Source organism: Myxine glutinosa, chromosome 9 (genome assembly GCF_964187855.1).
Source record: "Myxine glutinosa chromosome 9, kmMyxGlut1.1, whole genome shotgun sequence".
NCBI classification, from domain to species: Eukaryota; Metazoa; Chordata; class Myxini; order Myxiniformes; family Myxinidae; genus Myxine; species Myxine glutinosa.
In genome coordinates, this window is record NC_136269.1 from 14,403,982 (window position 1) to 14,427,757 (window position 23,776).

The 23,776-nt window shown below is 45.5% G+C and overlaps 1 protein-coding gene across 5 annotated transcripts in view; it reads left to right on the forward strand.

Moving 5' to 3' along the window:
• Window positions 1-3,383: 3,383 nt before the first annotated feature.
• The window catches only part of LOC137435626 (protein Smaug homolog 1), a 147,913-nt gene continuing 127,520 nt past the window's right edge, over window positions 3,384-23,776 (forward strand). The window contains exons 1-3 of one of the 5 annotated variants that reach the window (XM_068129554.2): window positions 3,387-3,645; window positions 12,125-12,181; window positions 12,315-12,614. In XM_068129554.2, coding sequence (XP_067985655.1) covers window positions 12,419-12,614 — 196 coding nt within the window. In that variant the 5' untranslated portion in view covers window positions 3,387-3,645; window positions 12,125-12,181; window positions 12,315-12,418. Of the gene's footprint in view, window positions 3,646-12,124; window positions 12,615-23,776 lie in introns of all 5 variants that reach the window. The other 4 variants (XM_068129556.2, XM_068129557.2, XM_078784120.1 and 1 more) reach the window with 4 other exon arrangements.

Genomic DNA, 23,776 nt, shown 5'->3' on the forward strand with positions numbered 1-23,776 from the left:
GGAATTTTGGATGGGTAAACGGGCAGTGGTGAAATTTTCAGCCCACTTGATCAATCTTGGATGGGGTAATGGGAATCTTGGATGGGGTAAAGGGGTAGTGGTGAAATGTTAAAGCACACCTGATCAATCTTGGATGGGGTAATGGGATTCTTGGATGGGGTAATGGGGCAGTGGTGAAATTTTATGCCCACCTGATCAATCTTGGATGGGGTAATGGGAATCCTGGATAGGGTAAAGGGGTAGTGGTGAAATTTTAAGCCCAACTGATCAATCTTGGATGGGGTAATGGGAATGTTGGATGGGGTAAAGGGGTAGTGGTGAAATTTTATGCCCACCTGATCAATCTTGGATGGGGTAATGGGAATCTTGGATGGGGTAAAGGGGTAGTGGTGAAATTTAGGCCCACCTGATCAATCTTGGATGGGGTAATGGGAATCTTGGATGGGGTAAAGGGGTAGTGGTGAAATTTTAAGCCCACCTGATCAATCTTGGATGGGGTAATGGAAATCTTGGATGGGGTAAAGGGGTAGTGGTGAAATTTTAAGCCCACCTGATCAATCTTGGATGGGGTAATGGAAATCTTGGATGGGATAAAGGGGTAGTGGTGAAATTTAAAGCCCACCTGATCAATCTTGGATGGGGTATTGGAAATCTTGGATGGGGTAAAGGGGTAGTGGTGAAATTTTAAACCCACCTGATCAATCTTGGATGGGATAATGGGAATCTTGGATGGGGTAAAGGAGTAGTGGTGAAATTTTAAGTCCACCTGATCAATCTTGGATGGGGTAAAGGGAATCTTGGATGGGGTAATGGGAATCCTGGATGGGGTAATGGGAATCTTGAATGGGGTAAAGGGGTGAAATTTTAAGCCCACCTGATCAATCTTGGATGGGGTAATGGGAATCTTGGATGGGGTAAAGGGGTAGTGGTGAAATCTTAAGCCCACCTGATCAATCTTGGATGGGGTAATGGGAATCCTGGATGGGGTAAAGGAGTAGTGGTCAATTTTAAGCCCACCTGATCAATCTTGGATGGGGTAATGGGAATCTTGGATGGGGTAAAGGAGTAGTGGTGAAATTTTAAGCCCACCTGATCAATCTTGGATGGGGTAATGGGAATCTTGGATGGGGTAAAGGGGTAGTGGTGAAATCTTAAGCCCACCTGATCAATCTTGGATGGGGTAATGGGAATCCTGGATGGGGTAAAGGAGTAGTGGTGAATTTTAAGCCCACCTGATCAATCTTGGATGGGGTAATGGAAATCTTGGATGGGGTAAAGGGGTAGTGGTGAAATTTTAAGCCCACCTGATCAATCTTGGATGGGATAATGGAAATCCTGGATGGGGTAAAGGAGTAGTGGTGAATTTTAAACCCACCTGATCAATCTTGGATGGGTTAATGGAAATCTTGGATGGGGTAAAGGAGTAGTGGTGAAATTTTAAGCCCACATGATCAATCTTGGATGGGGTGATGGGAATCCTGGATGGGGTAAAGGAGTAGTGGTGAATTTTAAACCCATCTGATCAATCTTGGATGGGGTAATGGGAATCTTGGATGGGGTAAAGGAGTAGTGGTGAAATTTTAAGCCCACATGATCAATCTTGGATGGGGTAATGGGAATCCTGGATGGGGTAAAGGAGTAGTGGTGAATTTTAAACCCATCTGATCAATCTTGGATGGGATAATGGAAATCCTGGATGGGGTAAAGGAGTAGTGGTGAATTTTAAACCCATCTGATCAATCTTGGATGGGGTAATGGGAATCTTGGATGGGGTAAAGGAGTAGTGGTGAAATTTTAAGCCCACATGATCAATCTTGGATGGGGTAATGGGAATCCTGGATGGGGTAAAGGAGTAGTGGTGAATTTTAAGCCCACCTGATCAATCTTGGATGGGGTATTGGGAATCCTGGATGGGGTAAAGGGGTAGTGGTGAATTTTAAACCCGCCTGATCAATCTTGGATGGGGTAAAGGAGTAGTGGTGAATTTTAAACACACCTGATCAATCTTGGATGGGGTAATGGAAATCTTGCATGGGGTAAAGGAGTAGTGGTGAAATTTAAACCCACCTGATCAATCTTGGATGGGGTAAAGGCGTAGTGGTGAAATTTAAACCCGCCTGATCAATCTTGGATGGGGTAATGGGAATCTTGGATGGGGTAAAGGAGTAGTGGTGAAATTTAAACCCGCTTGATCAATCTTGGATGGGGTAATGGGAATCTTGGATGGGGTAAAGGAGTAGTGGTGAAATTTAAACCCGCCTGATCAATCTTGGATGGGGTAATGGGAATCTTGGATGGGGTAAAGGAGTAGTGGTGAATTTTAAACCCGCCTGATCAATCTTGGATGGGGTAATGGGAATCTTGGATGGGGTAAAGGAGTAGTGGTGAATTTTAAACCCGCCTGATCAATCTTGGATGGGGTAATGGGAATCTTGGATGGGGTAATGGGAATCTTGGATGGGGTAAAGGGGTAGTGGTGAATTTTAAACCCACCTGATCAATCTTGGATGGGGTAATGGGAATCTTGGATGGGGTAAAGGGGTAGTGGTGAATTTTAAACCCACCTGATCAATCTTGGATGGGGTAATGGGAATCTTGGATGGGGTAAAGGGGTAGTGGTGAAATTTTAATCCCACCTGATCAATCTTGGATGGGGTAATGGGAATCTTGGATGGGGTAATGGGGTAGTGGTGAATTTTAAACCCACCTGATCAATCTTGGATGGGGTAATGGGAATCTTGGATGGGGTAAAGGGGTAGTGGTGAATTTTAAACCCGCCTGATCAATCTTGGATGGGGTAATGGGAATCTTGGATGGGGTAATGGGAATCCTGGATGGGGTAAAGGGGTAGTGGTGAATTTTAAACCCACCTGATCAATCTTGGATGGGGTAATGGGAATCTTGGATGGGGTAAAGGGGTAGTGGTGAATTTTAAACCCGCCTGTGTGCGCACGAAAAGTCCGAGTAAGGGTTTTAATAAAGGAAATGAGCGCGAATACTTGCGATGTGTTTTTATTAATATGTATTGAGCTAATGCAGTGACAAAACTCGCAGGAATGCATTGGGCGGGAACGATTCCGCTGTGGTTGTTGGGAGGGGGCGACGTTTTTTCGGGATAACTTCATGGAGACTCTCCGAGACCGCATGAACAACCCTCAGAGGAATCCGGAAGTCTGACCGAACAGACGGCGTCTCCCACGTCCCGGCGGCGGGAGGGGGTTGTCTGTAACTCCAGCTGAATTACCTCAGACATCGCCGCCATTTGAGATGTTTCCACGTTCGATTCTCATTTTATACATTTGTTTACATTATCTATAGAATTGTATTTATTGTCTCCAGCCGTGTGTTTGCTTTTATTTACAATGTCCGTTATGTGATGAATTGTCCGATACTTGCGCCCTCCCCCCCTCCTACGAAAGCCATGGTCGTGTCCGACTGACGTCATGTGGAGTTTATTACTGACATGTGGATTCTCACTTCATGGAGTTTCCTCGAAATAGCTCGCTCCGGGTCTGCTCGGTCTGAAGTTACTCATCGCTTTGCCAACGCGAGGCGGGCAGCGGGACGAGAAAGCGTGTTTGCTGGTTCCGGGACCATCGCGGATGGAGGTGTGTGCAGAGGGACCGATTTTGTACAACTCATCGGGTCAGTGTGTCCGAACTTCGGAAAGCGGTCATTGCGGGGAGACTCGTCGGTTACCGTTTAATTCATTTTCTGTGGTGGGATGATGACAAATGCGGTGTCGTGTGTTGAGCTTGTCCTATGATCTGTACATCTTGTTTTGGGCTGACGTACCACGAGCCAACCCCGGAGGTGGTGTCCTGGGACTTGCCTGGGCTTTGCTGTCCTTCCATTTCTTGTTCATCTCTCCCTGGTCTTTACATTCCTTTTTCATCTCTCCCTGGTCTTTACATTCCTTTTTCATCTCTCCCTGGTCTTTACATTCCTTTTTCATCTCTCCCTGGTCTTTACATTCCTTTTTCATCTCTCCCTGGTCTTTATATTTCTTGTTCATCTCTCCCTGGTCTTTCCCTTCCTTTTTCATCTCTCCCTGGTCTTTCCCTTCCTTTTTCATCTCTCCCTGGTCTTTCCATTCCTTTTTCATCTCTCCCTGATCTTTCCATTCCTTTTTCATCTCTCCCTGGTCTTTATATTCCTTTTTCATCTCTCCCTGGTCTTTACATTCCTTTTTCATCTCTCCCTGGTCTTTATATTCCTTTTTCATCTCTCCCTGGTCTTTCCCTTCCTTTTTCATCTCTCCCTGGTCTTTCCCTTCCTTTTTCATCTCTCCCTGGTCTTTCCATTCCTTTTTCATCTCTCCCTGGTCTTTACATTCCTTTTTCATCTCTCCCTGATCTTTCCATTCCTTTTTCATCTCTCCCTGGTCTTTCCATTCCTTTTTCATCTCTCCCTGGTCTTTCCATTCCTTTTTCATCTCTCCCTGGTCTTTCCATTCCTTTTTCATCTCCCTGGTCTTTCCATTCCTTTTTCATCTCTGCCTGGTTCTCCCATTCCTTTTTCATCTCTCCCTGGTCTTTCCCTTCCTTTTTCATCTCTCCCTGGTCTTTCCCTTCCTTTTTCATCTCTCCCTGGTCTTTCCCTTCCTTTTTCATCTCTCCCTGGTCTTTCCATTCCTTTTTCATCTCTGCCTGGTTCTCCCATTCCTTTTTCATCTCTCCCTGGTCTTTCCCTTCCTTTTTCATCTCTGCCTGGTTCTCCCATTCCTTTTTCATCTCTCCCTGGTCTTTCCATTCCTTTTTCATCTCTGCCTGGTTCTCCCATTCCTTTTTCATCTCTCCCTGGTCTTTCCATTCCTTTTTCATCTCCCTGGTCTTTCCCTTCCTTTTTCATCTCTCCCTGGTCTTTCCCTTCCCTTTTCATCTCCCTGGTCTTTCCCTTCCTTTTTCATCTCCCTGGTCTTTACATTCCTTTTTAATCTCCCTGGTCTTTCCATTCCTTTTTCATCTCTGCCTGGTCATTCCATTCCTTTTTCATCTCTCCCTGGTCATTCCATTCCTTTTTCATCTCCCTGGTCTTTCCCTTCCTTTTTCATCTGTCCCTGGTCCTTATATTCATTCTTCAACTCTTCCTGGTTCTCCCATTCCTTTTTCATCTCTTCCTGGTCCTTCTAATCATTATTCAACTCTCCCTGGTTCTTCCAATTCCTTTTTCATCTCTGCCTGGTCCTTCCATTCCTTTTTCATCTCTCCCTGGTCCTTCCATTCCTTTTCTTCTCTCCCTGGTCCTTCCATTCCTTTTTCATCTCTCCCTGGTCTTTCCCTTCCTTTTTCATCTCTCCCTGGTCCTTCTATTCCTTTTTCATCTCTGCCTGGTTCTTCCATTCCTTTTTCATCTCTGCCTGGTCCTCGCATTTCTTGTTCATCTTTCCCTGGTCCTTCCATTCCTTTTTCATCTCTGCCTGGTCCTCGCATTTCTTGTTCATCTTTCCCTGGTCCTCGCATTCCTTTTTCATCTCTCCCTGATCCTCGCATTTCTTGTTCAACTTTCCCTGGTCCTTCCATTCCTTTTTCATCTCTCCCTGGTCCTTCTATTCCTTTTTCATCTCTGCCTGGTCTTTCCCTTCCTTTTTTTATCTCTGCCTGGTTCTTCCATTCCTTTTTCATCTCTCACTGGTCCTTCCATTCCTATTTCATCTCTCCCTGGTCCTTCCATTCCTTTTTCTTCTCTCCCTGGTCCTTATATTCATTCTTCAACTCTTCCTGGTTCTCCCATTCATTTTTCATCTCTTCCTGGTCCTGCTAATCATTATTCAACTCTCCCTAGTTCTTCCATTCCTTTTTCATCTCTGCCTGGTCCTCGCATTCCTTTTTCATCTCTGCCTGGTTCTTCCATTCCTTTTTCATCTCTGCCTGGTCCTCGCATTCCTTTTTCATCTCTGCCTGGTCCTCGCATTCCTTTTTCATCTCTCCCTGGTCCTTGCATTTCTTGTTCATCTTTCCCTGGTCCTTCCATTCCTTTTTCATCTCTCCCTGGTCCTTCCATTCCTTTTTCATCTCTCCCTGGTCCTTCTATTCCTTTTTCATCTCTGCCTGGTTCTTCCATTCCTTTTTCATCTCTGCCTGGTCCTCGCATTCCTTTTTCATCTCTTCCTGGTTCTCCCATTCCTTTTTCATCTCTCCCTGGTCCTTCTATTCCTTTTTCATCTCTGCCTGGTTCTTCCATTCCTTTTTCATCTCTGCCTGGTTCTCCCATTCCTTTTTCATCTCTCCCTGGTCTTTCCATTCCTTTTTCATCTCTGCCTGGTTCTCCCATTCCTTTTTCATCTCTCCCTGGTCTTTCCATTCCTTTTTCATCTCCCTGGTCTTTCCCTTCCTTTTTCATCTCTCCCTGGTCTTTCCCTTCCCTTTTCATCTCCCTGGTCTTTCCCTTCCTTTTTCATCTCCCTGGTCTTTACATTCCTTTTTAATCTCCCTGGTCTTTCCATTCCTTTTTCATCTCTGCCTGGTCATTCCATTCCTTTTTCATCTCTCCCTGGTCATTCCATTCCTTTTTCATCTCCCTGGTCTTTCCCTTCCTTTTTCATCTGTCCCTGGTCCTTATATTCATTCTTCAACTCTTCCTGGTTCTCCCATTCCTTTTTCATCTCTTCCTGGTCCTTCTAATCATTATTCAACTCTCCCTGGTTCTTCCAATTCCTTTTTCATCTCTGCCTGGTCCTTCCATTCCTTTTTCATCTCTCCCTGGTCCTTCCATTCCTTTTCTTCTCTCCCTGGTCCTTCCATTCCTTTTTCATCTCTCCCTGGTCTTTCCCTTCCTTTTTCATCTCTCCCTGGTCCTTCTATTCCTTTTTCATCTCTGCCTGGTTCTTCCATTCCTTTTTCATCTCTGCCTGGTCCTCGCATTTCTTGTTCATCTTTCCCTGGTCCTTCCATTCCTTTTTCATCTCTGCCTGGTCCTCGCATTTCTTGTTCATCTTTCCCTGGTCCTCGCATTCCTTTTTCATCTCTCCCTGATCCTCGCATTTCTTGTTCAACTTTCCCTGGTCCTTCCATTCCTTTTTCATCTCTCCCTGGTCCTTCTATTCCTTTTTCATCTCTGCCTGGTCTTTCCCTTCCTTTTTTTATCTCTGCCTGGTTCTTCCATTCCTTTTTCATCTCTCACTGGTCCTTCCATTCCTATTTCATCTCTCCCTGGTCCTTCCATTCCTTTTTCTTCTCTCCCTGGTCCTTATATTCATTCTTCAACTCTTCCTGGTTCTCCCATTCATTTTTCATCTCTTCCTGGTCCTGCTAATCATTATTCAACTCTCCCTAGTTCTTCCATTCCTTTTTCATCTCTGCCTGGTCCTCGCATTCCTTTTTCATCTCTGCCTGGTTCTTCCATTCCTTTTTCATCTCTGCCTGGTCCTCGCATTCCTTTTTCATCTCTGCCTGGTCCTCGCATTCCTTTTTCATCTCTCCCTGGTCCTTGCATTTCTTGTTCATCTTTCCCTGGTCCTTCCATTCCTTTTTCATCTCTCCCTGGTCCTTCCATTCCTTTTTCATCTCTCCCTGGTCCTTCTATTCCTTTTTCATCTCTGCCTGGTTCTTCCATTCCTTTTTCATCTCTGCCTGGTCCTCGCATTCCTTTTTCATCTCTTCCTGGTTCTCCCATTCCTTTTTCATCTCTCCCTGGTCCTTCTATTCCTTTTTCATCTCTGCCTGGTTCTTCCATTCCTTTTTCATCTCTGCCTGGTCCTCGCATTCCTTTTTCATCTCTCCCTGGTCCTCGCATTTCTTGTTCATCTTTCCCTGGTCCTTCCATTCCTTTTTCATCTCTCCCTGGTCCTTCTATTCCTTTTTCATCTCTGCCTGGTTCTTCCATTCCTTTTTCCTTCTCTCCCTGGTCCTTCTATTCCTTTTTCATCTCTCCCTGGTCCTTCCATTCCTTTTTCATCTCTCCCTGGTCCTTCCATTCCTTTTTCATTTCTCCCTGGTCCTTATATTCCTTTTTCATCTCTGCCTGGTCCTCGCAATTCCTTTTTCATCTCTCCCTGGTCCTTCCATTCCTTTTCATCTCTGCCTGGTCCTTGCATTTCTTGTTCATCTCTCCCTGGTCCTTCCATTCCTTTTTCATCTCTGCCTGGTCCTCGCATTCCTTTTTCATCCCTCTCTGGTCCTTCCATTGCTTTTTCATCTCTCCCTGGTCCTTCTATTCCTTTTTCATCTCTGCCTGGTTCTTCCATTCCTTTTTCATCCCTGCCTGGTTCTTCCATTCCTTTTTCATCTCTGCCTGGTCCTTCCATTCCCTTTTCATCTCTGTCTGGTTATTGCATTCCTTTTTCATCTCTGCCTGGTTCTTCCATTCCTTTTTCATCTCTGCCTGGTCCTCCCATTCGTTTTTCATCTCGCCCAGGTCCTCGCATTTCTTGTTCATCTTTCCCTGGTCCTTCCATTCCTTTTTCATCTCTGCCTGGTTCTTCCATTCCTTTTTCATCTCTGCCTGGTCCTCCCATTCGTTTTTCATCTCTCCCAGGTCCTCACATTTCTTGTTCATCTTTCCCTGGTCCTTCCATTCCTTTTTCATCTCTCCCTGGTCCTTCTATTCCTTTTTCATCTCTGCCTGGTTCTTCCCTTCCTTTTTCATCTCTCCCTGGTCTTTCCCTTCCTTTTTCATCTCTCCCTGGTCCTTATATTCATTCTTCAACTCTTCCTGGTTCTCCCATTCATTTTTCATCTCTTCCTGGTCCTTCTAATCATTATTCAACTCTCCCTGGTTCTTCCATTCCTTTTTCATCTCTGCCTGGTCTTTCCCTTCCTTTTTCATCTCTGCCTGGTTCTTCCATTCCTTTTTCATCTCTCCCTGGTCCTTCCATTCCTTTTTCATCTCTCCCTGGTCCTTCCATTCCTTTTTCTTCTCTCCCTGGTCCTTATATTCATTCTTCAACTCTTCCTGGTTCTCCCATTCATTTTTCATCTCTTCCTGGTCCTTCTAATCATTATTCAACTCTCCCTGGTCCTTCCATTCCTTTTTCATCTCCCTGGTCTTTCCCTTCCTTTTTCATCTCTCCCTGGTCCTTGCATTCCTTTTTAATCTCTCCCTGGTCCCTCTATTCCTTTTTCATCTCTGCCTGGTTCTTCCATTCCTTTTTCATCTCTGCCTGGTCCTCGTATTCCTTTTTCATCTCTCCCTGGTCCTTGCATTTCTTGTTCATCTTTCCCTGGTCCTTCCATTCCTTTTTCATCTCTCCCTGGTCCTTCCATTCCTTTTTCATCTCTCCCTGGTCCTTCTATTCCTTTTTCATCTCTCCCTGGTCCTTCTATTCCTTTTTCATTTCTGCCTGGTCCTTCTATTCCTTTTTCTTCTCTGCCTGGTTCTTCCATTCCTTTTTCATCTCTGCCTGGTCCTCGCATTTCTTGTTCATCTTTCCCTGGTCCTTCCATTCCTTTTTCATCTCTCCCTGGTCCTTGCATTCCTTTTTTTTTTTTTTTTTTTTTTTGTATACAAGATCGAGGCTCGTGAAAGAGCGAACATTAATCACACAGAAAGACAAACAGACACACAAAACAAATAACATCGGGAGCGGTAGACAAGATGGGGAGAGAGGGGGAAGGACACAAACACAACATTTGAGAGCAGGGACCGAGAGACATGGAGACATCGAGAGAACTGTGGGAGGGAGAGGGCTTTGGGGGGGAGGCATGGGAAGGGGGGCGGGGGGAGGTGGGAGAGGTGTAAAACATATGGACACTGCCAAGACTTCCAGGAAAGAAGTTGGAATTTCAAACAAGGTGGATCTGGGGTGAATTAGTGGGGGTAGAAAAGATCAAGGTTTTGGATGGGGGAAGATAAGAGATGGTGGTGAACAGCTGTTTTGAAGACCTGGAGGGAGGAGTGTGATTGAAGTGAGTGTGGGAGTTTGTTCCAGAGGCGGGAGAAAAGAGGAATGAAAGAGTGAAGGTGAGCAGAGAGCCGAGATTTCGGCAGTTTAACCATCAGAGGGTGGCTGGCAGATCTTGTGCGACCTGTAGGAATATTTGGGGGACAGAGCACAGAGAGAGCTGGGGGAGCAAGGCCGGAGAGGAGTCGGTAGAAGACAGAAAGACCACCTACCTGCCTGCGGTGAGTGAGTGAAAGGCCCTCAGAGATAGCTTCATCGCGGGAGATTCCAATGATTCTGAAAGCTTTGGATTCAACAGCGTGAAGCCGAGCCAGGTGTGAGGCAGGAGCACCAGCCCATAGGGGAGAACAGTATTCCATTGAGCTGCGGATGAAAGCCTTGTATGTGGTGAGGAGCTCAGGTGTGCCTAGGAAGGACTTCGCACGACGGAGGATGCCCAGTCGGCCACTGGCTTTGGAGGCCAGCTTGGAAATGTGGTTTTCCCAAGAAACATCATGGCAGATGGTGAGACCCAAAAGCTTGAGCGACAGAACTTCTTGGAGAGGATTGTTGAGAAAGTAGATGGGAGGGTTGTCCAGTCGATCTTTTCGGAGAGACATAGTAAGAGTGTGAGATTTGTCAGGATTGAAAGACATGTTCCACATGTTTGACCAGTCTGTGATTTTGTCCAGGTCTTCAGAGAGTGAGGAGGCTGCAGACTGCCGATCTGAGGGAAGAGGAATGGAGCGGCAGAGAGTGGAGTCATCAGCAAAGAGATACAGAGGATTTTCCAGAGAGTCGGAGAGATCATTGATAAAGACCAGAAAAAGCACAGGGCCCCGCACACTGCCTTGGGGAACTCCAGCCTGAACGGGAAGGGGAGATGAGAGAAATCCATTCAGGGCCACACGTTGACTACGACCAGAGAGGAAGTCCGCAAGCCATGCATGGAGATTTCCATGGATACCATAGGATTTTTCATCTCTCCCTGGTCCTTCTATTCCTTTTTCTTCTCTGCCTGGTTCTTCCATTCCTTTTTCATCTCTGCCTGGTCCTCGCATTCCTTTTTCACCTCTTCCTGGTTCTCCCATTCCTTTTTCATCTCTCCCTGGTCCTTCTATTCCTTTTTCATCTCTGCCTGGTTCTTCCATTCCTTTTTCCTCGCTCCCTGGTCCTCGCATTCCTTTTTCATCTCTCCCTGGTCCTTCTATTCCTTTTTCATCTCTCCCTGGTCCTTCCATTCCTTTTTCATCTCTCCCATGGTCCTTCCATTCCTTTTTCATTTCTCCCTGGTCCTTATATTCCTTTTTCATCTCTGCCTGGTCCTCGCATTCCTTTTTCATCTCTCCCTGGTCCTTCCATTCCTTTTCATCTCTGCCTGGTCCTTGCATTTCTTGTTCATCTCTCCCTGGTCCTTCCATTGCTTTTCCATCTCTGCCTGGTTCTTCCATTCCTTTTTCATCTCTGCCTGGTTCTTCCATTCCTTTTTCATCTCTGCCTGGTTCTTCCATTCCTTTTTCATCTCTGCCTGGTCCTTCCATTCCTTTTTCATCGCTGCCTGGTTCTTGCATTCCTTTTTCATCTCTGCCTGGTTCTTCCATTCCTTTTTCATCTCTGCCTGGTTCTTCCATTCCTTTTTCATCGCTGCCTGGTTCTTCCATTCCTTTTTCATCTCTGCCTGGTTCTTCCATTCCTTTTTCATCTCTGCCTGGTCCTTCCATTCCTTTTTCATCGCTGCCTGGTCCTTCTATTCCTTTTTCATCTCTGCCTGGTTCTTCCATTCCTTTTTCATCTCTGCCTGGTTCTTGCATTCCTTTTTCATCTCTGCCTGGTTCTTCCATTCCTTTTTCATCTGTGCCTGGTCCTTCCATTCCTTTTTCATCCCTGCCTGGTTATTGCATTCCTTTTCCCTCTCTGCCTGGTTCTTCCATTCCTTTTTCATCTCTGCCTGGTCCTTCCATTCTTTTTTAATCTCTCCCTGGTTCTCTCATTCCTTTTTCATCTCTTCCTGGTCCTTCTATTCATTTTCCATCTCTTCCTGGTCCTCTCAATCTGTTTGCCTTTCTCCCTGACACTCCCATTAATTTTGTACTCTGTCATTTCTTCCCTTGGTATTTGTGATTTTCAGTACTATGTGTCCTTGGTACCTGTAAATTCTGTGTCTGGTGATGGTTGAAGCTTTAGTTACACAGTCATGCTGAAAGACCTTTTTGAATCTACAAATACCAAGACGTATTGACGTTTATGAAACAATATTCTGTAAGCTGCTGAATGGTTCTTTCTTTTCCTTTATTTTATTTATAGGACCCTTCGTTTACTTGGCATCCACATAGAAGACTTTGAAGAACAAGCTGGAGATGGGTGAGCTAATGTTGTGAGGAGCGGCCGTGAGGTTGCTTGGGGAGGAGGGGTTGGGGGAGCATGACCACAGGTGGCCCTTATCTGACCGGGACCTTCCAATACCTGTCCACATGATTGTGGCTATTTTTGGCAGCTGGATGAATTCAGACATGCTCCTCGTGACCGTGATCATAGACTTGCGGAGGTCGATCTGCCTGGGCCCGGGAGCCCGAGCTGCAAGTGGACACTGAACTGGTCATGATGTTCCGGGACCAGGTGGGCACACTGTCCGCCTGGTTCAAGGGCTGGAACGAATGTGAGCAAACCGTGGCCCTGCTTGCACTTTTGAAACGTGTGAGCCGTACACAGGCCCGCTTTCTGCAGCTGTCACTCGAGCACTCGCTGGCAGAGTGCACTGAGCTTCATTCACTTGAACGAGAAGCCAATGACCCTGGTAAGAATATTTTGTTATTATCACAATTATTTTTTTTTTACAGTTTGAGGCTCATGGTAGAACTAGAGTGCGACACAATTCACGACATTAGAACCTGGAGTCACTGTTTTAAGTCGTCAGATGGAAATTCCAAGAAGATTGATGGAAAGACCACACTTGCTCTCCTGCTTTTACTTCAATGCATTCACTTATTGAATTCCGAAATATTGTCACTCTCTCCCTCCTCCCTCTCTCCCTATACTCAAACTACCTATCTAAGCGTTTGCATGTTGCAGGGAGCCTTGTGCCTCTGCCTGCACTTTTGAGGTCACGGGCTTTAATTTTGAGCCTTTTGGGACTGCCCCTGGTAACATGTAAACCAGTGAGTGCTACCTGCCGCATGGTTGTGGGCGACTAAACCGACACCCCCTCACTGTGCTCGTGGGGAGGATGCTCGTGACACCTTGCCAGGATTAAAAACATCACCTGACAAAGGGCGGATGAGCTCCTTTCAGGAGCCATCGGCCATCCAGTACGGAGATAGTGTCTCCCAAAAAACACCCAATGGCGGTAGGAAAATGTATTTTTCCGACCGGCCGAGTTACCCTCTCGTGCACGATGGTCCAGTGAAGAGGTTTCTTTGTTTCAGGACTATAGGTGAAGGCTTTGCTAGTTTTTCCTCTTCTTCTTTTTCTCTGTATCCCTTAACGTTTAGTGGCTTCCAGCCTTGTTTCGGGCGAGCTTCAACAAATAGAAAATTGACAATACTGTATATCCGCCGCTGCCCTTGCCGGGATTTCCAGATCTTTCTCGTGTTTGATAAACCAACGCTTTTGGCACTCTTTCTTAAGAGGGGTGGGGAGGGTTCAAAAAGTTTTCAATTCTCGGTAATACATCGGCAGAATGAAATGCCTTATGCTTGCAGTGTGGTTCCTCCAAACACATGTGATGTCATGCACGCTACCAACTTTCCAAACCGGCTGTTTGTTGTTGCCATTAATATGCTGATGAAGACTTTCTTTTTTTTCTGTACGAGTTTCTGATGTCTGACTGCCTGCCTGCACACGTGTGTGTGTGTGTGTGTGTGTGTGTGTGTGTGCGCGTGTGTGTGTGGAGGGGCCTGGATAGTCTGTGAGAGTGAGAGGTGTTTGCTTCCGAATTGCAATGCTGTGCTGTCCGAGTGTGCCCACACCCACACAGACTTTGCCTTCTCACCTTTTCCTGCACAAGCAAGTGCCGCTTCCACAGAACCTCTGCACTTGTCCCTGCTTTATATTTCATTGTTCCATCACGTTCTGCTTCTGATTTCAGCAGATGCATTCGTACAAAGGCAGGAGCTTTTTTGGTGAATATAAAAAAAGAATCCTGCGCTTAAATAGAGCTACGAGCTTTGACACCAGTTGTGATGTCATTGTAAGTGCTGGGGGGACATGTGGTGTGTCATTTGGAGTGCAGATGCCATGTGCTGCTTTTGAAGTTTCTTGGCATTGGTGCCAATGGAGGCACTTTCTTCGTCATGGCTTGCATATGTAGGATTTCGTTGCACTTCGGACAGTGCGTTTTTCAATTTAACAGCTGAGATTTCTCCATTTTTAACAAACCTGCTTATTTAGGTATGCACAAACGTAGGAAAATGTTGCTCATTGTTTTCACTTTTGACATTGATTCTGGACACCGAATGCTGTGTGTTGTCAAAGTTTCCACAGAACGGGCCTGGCTCTCCCCTTGGCGGACTGCCTTCCTTGCAGGGGAGCCTAAGGATATTTGGGGTTGGAAGAGAGGGGGGAGGGAGTGTATTAGGAATAAGAAGGAGGACCATCCCGTTCAAAACTCCTTGTTTGGAGCTGGAGCTTACAAACTGGCCTCTGCCATGGAAGGAAGGCAAGCCTTTCCGCTGCCGTGCCGCAGATGGGACATTCCTGGCAGCTGAGCTCAGCGCCCAACCCACAGCGTTGGGACCGCAGCGTTGTTGGTGCCCAGTGTGATGGTGCTCCATAAGCTAGCCGATCTCACTCTGTGTAAGCTAGTCAAAATTCTAAATCAAAAGAGGTAGTGCCAACACTGCACAGGAATTTAGTGAGGGTTAAATTTGAATATTGTGGACAGCAATTTGCCAGCTACATCTGTGGGAAACATAGCAGTGAGAAAGATGATTCACGATAGAGAGAATGGATTGGTGCCAAACACAGATGATTGATTAGCTAAACTAAGCTTTGAGGAGCGGATGAAAGAGATAAGACTTTATACAGGAAAAACGAGGGGATGTGATGGATGTTTAAGACGAAGGGTAAGCAGAAAAGATGTGCAGAAGTTTTTGCAGAATGGACAGTGACAGGACCAGGAACCACAGCCTGAGAGTTAAGACCTTCATTGAGAGAGTAGTTTATGCATGGAATGGTCTTCTTGAAAGGTAGTGGCAGGAGAAACAGTAGATAGATTTAGGCTGGAATTAAGTGTGTGTGTGTGTGTGTACTGCATATATATATTGTTATGGAAATGAGGATTGTGTTTTTTTTATTGTGTTTTTTATTATTATTGCTTTATTCTGGACCCTCCTTACTCCAGTTATGTATAAAGGTCAAAGGGCGTCCCATAATTAGGTCATAAACAATCACGTCAGCCAATCATAGATTTCCCCCTGGTTGATAGTTATATCTTTATTATGTGTATTAGGGTAAGGCCTTGCCTTCCATTAAGATGACACTCCATTGCACCAAGTGAAATAGAGTAGATTCCTTTCATTCCCCATTCCCACTCCCAAAAACTTTCATTGCCAAGCCTCGATTGCCAATTACATCCCCTCCAAGCCTCCATTGCCAACTGCACGGGGCACAGGTTTGTTACAGCGGTGGGTTGCTGATTTCACCCCAATAGCCGCCATTAAGCATGTGCTCAGCTCGGGGTCAGAGGGCCTGTGCCCACCAATCAGGGCTGAGGCGAGCTGACCGATGGGCGTGTCCTAAAGGCCGGCGGCTTGATCGCCGGAGGCGCTATAAAAGCGCGCGCGCAAGGTACTGCCGAAGGATATCCAGGGAAGCACAAAGCCTGCTATTCGTCGCCTTGCTCGCCAAAGTTGGACCAAAAAAAGGAGTTAACAGCAAGAAGCCTGGAGGAGTTGGACAGGGAGACGTGCGTGTTGTTGAGTTGAGTGGTTGGACCAGACGAGTCAGACGAGTCCTGGAGAAAGCAGCAGCAACAGCCACAGCAGCAACAACAGCAGCTTGGGGCCTGGACGGCAGTTTTGAGCAGGGCCGCGAAGGAACGGCGGCTGCGAAACGCGCCGATCGTGCTGCAGGACCCGTTGGACCTTCCTCTCCCTCCAGCCATCCACCTCCTGCCTTTCCATCCTTTTGTGTACGTGAGTTTGTTCTGTGTGTCTTGTCCCTGGGTTAATTAAGACTGTAGGTAAGCTAGCGATTTTCACTGTGTCTCTAATATCTTCTGTACATTATTTTATTATCTTTCCTTCTTCCTTGGTTACTTTGAGCGTGTATATAATAGGAATAAATTTAGTAGTATTGCCAACCTTTTTGTCGTCTTCTTCTTCTTCTTCACATCCGTGTCGCCTTTGTCTTTTCCCTATTGAATATCTGTGGCGCGATCCGGCCAATGTTCGGGAATCGGGTTAGTCGGGGTAACTGTTCGGCCGCGGTGCCATCCGCTCGGCAAATCAACATCCTTATCCGCGGACCATAACAATATATATATACAGTCACGTGAAAAAGTAAGTACACCCCATGTAAAGTTTTGACTTTTTCAACATATTTCAACATACAGCTATTTGATCTTCATTTCAACAATATTGATAGATAAAGGTGATATAATATAACAAATATCATGAAACATTTACATTTTGCAGTCCATTGTATAATTTAAATAAACATAAATGCAAATTTCGCATGTGGAAAAAGTAAGTACACCCTTGGCTCTAACAGGTGGTATTGCCCCCTTTGGCAGAAACAACCTCAAGTAGGCGTTTCTTATAACTGTCTACCAGTCTCTGACATCGACTGGGAGAAATTTTTGCCCACTCCTCCATGCAGAATTCTTTCAGCTGTGCGATGTTTGAGGGGTTTCTTGCATGCACAGCTCGTTTCAAATCCCCCCACAACATCTCGATGGGATTTAGATCCGGGCTTTGACTTGGCCATTCCAGAACCCTCCATTTCTTTCTTTTCAGCCATTCCTTGGTGGGTTTACTGGTATGTTTAGGGTCATTGTCATGTTGCAAGGTCCACCTTCTGTTGAGCTTCAACTTTCCGACAGATGGCCTCACATTATCCTCAAGCACCCTCTGGTACAATGAAGAATTCTTAGTGGATTCTATGATGGTGAGCTGCCCAGGCCCTGATGCAGCAAAGCTGCCCCAAACCATAATATTTCCACCACCATGCTTTACAGTTGGTATCAGGTTCTTGTGGTCAAATGCTGTCTTTGGTTTTCGCCAAACATGTCTTCTGGTACTGTGGCCAAATAGCTCTACCTTTGAGTCATCTGTCCAGAGCACATTGTTCCATAAGCACTGGTCTTTGCCTAGGTGTTCATTGGCAAACTTTAGTTTTGCCCTGATGTTCTTTCTGGACAGCAAAGGTTTCCTCCTGGCACACCTCCCATGCAGATCAAATTTGTGCAGCCTCTTTCTAATGGTAGACTCGTGCACTTTGACATCAACAGTGGCAAGAGCTACCTGTAGGTCTCGTGATGACATTCTGGGGTTCTTAGAGACTTCTTTCAGCATCTTGCAGTCTGCTCTCGGGCTGAACTTGGTGGGGCGGCCTGGCCTGAACAAGTTGGCAGTTGTTTGGAATCTTCTTCACTTGTAGATGATCTTCCGGACAATCGAATGATTGATTTCAAATTGTTTGGAGATCTTTTTAAATCCCTTCCCAGACTCGTAGGCATCTATAACCTTCTTTCTGAAGGCCTCAGAGAGCTCTTTTGATCGAGGCATGGTGACGCTGCACACTTCAACAACAAAGAGCAAACCAAACTAAATGTCTGAGGTTTAAATAAGACAGGTTCCTCCAGGATCCTCTCTAACGATGTTCTAATCATTTGCACCTGAGCTGGTGCACCTGATTCTAATCTTAGGTATTTGAAGTGATGATAAATGTGGGGGTGTACTTACTCTTTCCACATCGGAAATTTGCATTTATGTTTATTTAATTTATACATTGGACTACAAAATGTAAATGTTTCATGATATTTGTTATATATTATATCACCTTTATCTATCAATATCGTTGAAATGAAGATCAAATACCTGTATGTTGAAATATGTTGAAAAAAGTCAAAACTTTACATGGGGTGTACTTACCTTTTCACGTGACTGTATATATATGTATATATATATATATATATATATATATATATATATATATCCAGATATATCTGCAGTTCTCCAGCTTTCAATGAGCGCACGTAATGACGTCACTGCCATGTACATACGCTCTGCCTGTCAAGCTCTCAAGAGAACCCTCCGACCGAGCAGAATTTTGATCTTAGTTCAGATACTGTCATAAGTGCATGTAAAACTCACAGTTACCGACCTGGTTTCGCCCTTTTGGGGCTCATCAGGGCAACACAGTGAGTCCTGCATACACTTATGACTCTGAAAACCTTTTCGGTTATATACCAGTTACTATGCGATTTCATACCATCAGTGGTGAACCGCCATTAAGGTATCCCATCCAGCTATGCTATACCTTAATGGGAGTGATAAGTACCATCTGCCACATTATCTCTGGTATCCACTCATTATATGGAATCGCCTGGATGCAGCCGGGAGCAACCAATCCAAATATATCTTCAGTTCTCCAGCTTTCAATGAGTGCGCGTAATGACGTCACTGCCATGTACATTCGCTCTGCCTGTCAAGCTCTCAAGAGAACCCTCCGACAGAGCAGAATTTTGATCTTAGTTCAGATACCATCATAAGTGCATGTAAAACTCACAGTTACCGACCTGATTTCGCCCTTTTGGGGGCTCATCAGGGCAACGCAGTGAGTCCTGAATACACTTATGACTTATGACTGCATATATGGTGAGTCCTGCATACAATAATAATAAAGACTCCTTTATTATTATTATGACTGAAAACCTTTCGGTTATATACCAGTTACTATGCGATTTCATACCATCAGTGGTGAACCGCCCGAAACCATATAAACCATATAAACCATATAAACCATAAACCATATAAACCATATCACCATATAACCATATAAACCATAAACCATAATCCATTCCCCATCCCAGTTGGTATGACTGGTATGTTGGTATGACTATGTTGGTATGAGTATGTTGTTGGTATGAGTTGGTATGAGTTGGTATGTTGAGTTGAGTTGGTATGTTGGTATGAGTTGGTATGACTTCCATGCCAGTTTGCAACCCCAAGGTTGCAGCTCAACCTCAACCCCGAGGAGCGACGGGGCTTGCTTTGATCTCTCCACGGCATCAAAGTTTGAGTGTTTTCCCGTTTGTTTCTTTGTCAAATTTCCGCTGCGTATTTTGTTGTGTATGTGTTATTGTGTGTTTCTATTTGGTTTTGGTTTTGTAGTTGTTGCAAATTTGTGTGTAATCAGTCGTTTCTTTGTCTGCGCCTCGTGCGGCCTGGTGTCTCGTGCGGCCTCCTCGTCTCGACTTGTGCCCCGCCCCCTATATTCTCGTTTGTTCTTTCACCTCTGCTCCTGCTTTCTCAAATCCACGTTCTCACTTAGAGACTTTTCCCGGATTGTTTTCATGGTTTTGTTTAAATATTTATTTAAATATGTTTAAACCGCAGCGGTGATCCCGCCTCCCCCTCCCCCCCCCCCCCCCCCAGGATTTCCATGTTTTAAACGTTTCCCAGTGTGTACCCTGGATAAGAATAGGTACGCCGTATCCCTGCGTGTCGTAGGAGGCGACTAAGAGGGTTGGCGTCAGGAAGGGCATCCGGCCATAAAAAACATTGCCTCAAAAAGAGAACCATGACAATTACAACTACATGTGGGCAGGGTACAGCCCGAAGTGGAGATCGGTTTCTGAGGTTTGGGACATGGAATGTAGGGACAATGACAGGGAGATCAGGAGAAGTGGTGGAAGTATTGGTCAGAAGAAGAGTGGACATATGTTGTGTGCAAGAGACGAGATGGAAGGGAAGTGGTGTGAGAATGGTGAAGGGTAGGCAGGGACAGAAATACAAGTTTGTGTGGCAAGGGTGCCTGGAGGGCGTGAATGGTGTTGGTGTCCTGTTTTCTGAGGAGTTTGTAGACAGTGTGGTGAGTGTGACTAGAGTGAGTGATAGGTTGATGATGGTGAAAATGATGATTGGAAAGCTCTTGGTGAACGTCATCTCGGGATATGCTCCGCAGGTTGGTCGGAGCGATGAAGAGAAGGACAAGTTCTGGTGTGCGATAGAGAAGCTGATGGAAAACGTGAAAGATGAGGAAGTTGTTGTGGTAGGAGGAGACCTAAATGGACATGTGGGAAGGAGTATGGATGGTTTTGACGGAGTTCATGGGGGTTACGGATATGGTGTGAGAAATGGAGAAGGTGAAAGGATTTTGGAGTTTGCTGATGGAGCTGATTTGTTGATTTGTAATACTCAGTTCCAGAAAGAGGATAATAAGCTTGTTACATACACGTCAGGTGGGTCGACGACAACCGTTGACTACCTGATGGTGCGTAGGCGAGATAGGGGGCACCTCCGAGACACAAAGGTGATCCCGGGGGAGGAGGCTGTTTCACAGCACCACTTGGTTGTCTGCGACGTCAGGGTGAAAGGTGCGAGGAGAGCTCGGCGGGTGAAGTACCAACCGAGAATGAAGGTGTGGAGGTTGAAAGAGGTGACAGTAAGGGAGGCATTAAAAGAGAGGCTGAGTAGGGTCGAGGATGATGTGGTTGAGCTTGAAAGTGGTTGGATGTCAATGAAAGCTAGTCTGTTGGGAGCCGTTGGTGAGGTATGTGGATGGACAAAAGGACCACCGAGGCACTCGGAAACATGGTGGTGGGATGATGAAGTTGGAAAGAGGATTGACGAGAAGAGGAAGAAGTTCAAGGAGTGGCAGAAGGCGAAGGGTACGGGAGCAGAAACAGCAGAGCATGAAAGTTATAAGGCAGCCAGGAAGGCTGCAAAGAAAGAGGTAGCAAAGGCGCAGGAGGCATGTAGGAAAATGTTCGGAGAACGCTTGGATTCGGAAGAGGGTCAGAAAGCAGTATTCAGGATTGCAAAGCAGATAGCGAAAGAGAGGTGTGATGTGATGGGGGTGAGCTGCTTGAAGGATGAAGTGGGACAAATCGTTGTCGACCCAGATGGAATTAAAGGAAGATGGAAAAGATATATGGAAATGCTGTTGAATACAGAGAATGAATGGGATGGCAACATAGAGAGTAACCCAGTTTTAGGACCGGCAGAGAAGATAACTGAGAAGGAAGTTGAGGAAGCGATAAAAGCAATGAAGGGTAGAAAAGCGGGAGGGCCGACGGGAGTTGTGGGAGATATGTTGAAGGCAGCAGGAAGTTGGGGTGTGAAGAGAATGACAGAGATCTGTAATCTGGTGGTGAAAGAAGGCCGCATTCCAGTGGATTGGGAACTGAGTACCCTCGTCCCTCTATACAAGGGGAAAGGTGACCCTCTGGAGTGTGGCTCGTACCGAGCGATAAAGTTATTGGAGCATGGAATGAAGGTATTGGAAAGGGTGTTGGAGAGGAGGATAAGGAAGAAAGTGAAGATCGACGAAATGCAGTTTGGATTTATGCCAGGAAGAGGAACGACAGATGCACTTTTCATTGTGAGGCAGTTGCAGGAGAAGTACATGGAGAAGAGGAAGAAGTTGTTTCTTGGGTTTGTTGATCTGGAGAAAGCATTCGATCGGGTTCCACGCAAAGTATTGACATGGGCATTGAGGAAGTTAGGAGTGGAGGAATGGTTGATCAGAGTAGTGATGGCAATGTACAAAAGAGCGCGCACAGCTGTAAGGACAAAGGACGGGAACAGTGGTGAGTTTGAGGTGAAGGTGGGAGTGCATCAGGGGTCGGTACTAAGTCCACTACTATTTGTAGCTGTGATGGAGGTGCTGGCTCAGAACGTAAAGGAGGGTTTACCGTGGGAGTTGTTGTATGCAGATGATCTGGTGTTGATTGCGGAAAGTATGGATGGACTGAAGGAAAAGATGAACACGTGGAAGGAATGTATGGAGACAAAAGGTCTGAAGGTGAATATCGGAAAGACGAAGGTGATGGCAAGTGGTAAAGCATGTGGTGAGGTGGAAAGAACTGGGAAGTGGCCCTGTGCTGTGTGTAGGAAGGGTGTCGGAGTGAACTCCATTCAGTGTACAATGTGCGCTGAGTGGGTTCATCAAAAATGTAGTGGTCTGAGAGGGTCATTAACCAGTGTGGCAGCTACATTCAAATGTAAGGTGTGCACAGAGGGAGCTGCAGATGGAGGAAATGTTGAGTTGGATCTTGGAGACGGCGTGAAGCTGGAAGGTGTGAAAACATTTTGCTACCTCGGAGACATGCTGAATGGAGAAGGTGGATCGGTCTCGGCAACGGTTGCTCGAGTGAGATGTGCATGGAAGAAGTTTCGGGAATTGAGTGGCGTGCTGATGATGAGGGGAGTGTCGTTGAAGCTGAAGGGAAAGGTGTATGCTGCATGTGTGAGAAGTGTTATGATTTATGGGAGCGAGACATGGGTAATGAACGTAGAGCAGCAACGAAGGTTGGAAAGGGTGGAAATGCGAATGGTTCGACGGATGTGCGGAGTATCGTTGAGAGAGAGGAAGACAAATGATGAATTGCGAAAGATGATGGGAATAGAGCCTGTGATTGATGCTGTGAAGAGGAACAGGTTGAGATGGTTTGGTCATGTGTTGAGGAAGGATGAAAGTGACTGGTTGAGAAGAGTGATGGAAATGAATGTAGAAGGAAGTAGAAGACGGGGAAGACCGAGAAAGACTTGGCTAAAGATGGTGGAAGAAGAAATGCGGGCAAGGGGGTTAACAAGGAGAGATGCAGAAAATAGGGCAAAATGGAGAAGATTGTCATGGGGACCGCAAGGCTAACCCCCGCTCTAGCAGGGAAAATGGCCTTTAAAATGCATGTTGTTGTTGTTGTATCCCAGTTGAGCTGACCTTCTTAGCCATTCAAAAGAGCCTTCTTTGTCCATTCCAATCTGTCCGAATCTTCCTGCTATTTTATCGTTTTCCCAGTTGTTGAAGTATATCTGTTGATATTTCTTTTTATATTTTTCTTTTGGCTTTTTTGCAATGTTGTTTTGTTTTTTACCCTCGCCAGAGGAGAGGGTATTGCATTTGAGTTTGTTTGTTTGTCTGTCCGCACAGAATAAATATGATTTTCTCTGCAACCGTTGGTCCAATTTACAGGAAACTTTCACGTAGGTGCAACTCCACCTGTATAATATTTTACTGATAATTATGATGTCATAGGTCACGTGGTATGGGCTCCATCTTGGAAAAACCAAAATAAATTGCATCTCTATTTCTCCGAAAGCACTGCATAGAAAAAATTGAGACATGGCTCACTGTAAAGAACTCTCCATGGGGAATAACATATGTTAATGATTATGTCATAGGTGCCTCCATTATGATGTCATAATTCGACAAGTACAAAACTTTATCCAATCAAGATGAAATTTCTTGAGCATCATCTAGGGATAAATTGGTGGAGAAAAAATAACATGATGACGTCATCGGTCACGTGGTTCGGCCGCCATATTTGTTTTAACATAAAAGCCTTAAAAACCACTGAAAACACATGCTGGCGAGGGTCTGCAATCTCTGATTGCTCTTTCTAGTTGTAATATTGTTTCGGGCTGTATTTGTTTCTGTTTCAATTTCTTGTGTGACGTCTTCCATTCACGCCTGTCTTTGGAGATTTTTTTTGATAAGTGGGCTAGGGATACCATATCTAGTTTGTTGTCTTTGTGTGTGCTTCCAAATTGGATTTAGTAGTCTGTTGCACTTTTCACATATTTAGCCAATCCTACAGTTGTCATTCTGTCCACTTGGTTGAGTTACATTAAGCTGTTACCTCCTTCTTGGAATGGCAGGTACATTCTTGGGATTTTTGTGGAACATTTTGTGGATGGTGAGGAGTTTCCTTGTTCCTTGTTTTGTCATATATTGTCATCTCGTTTATTGATTTCTGATTGTGGCCAGTTTATCATTCCGCAGCTCTACTGA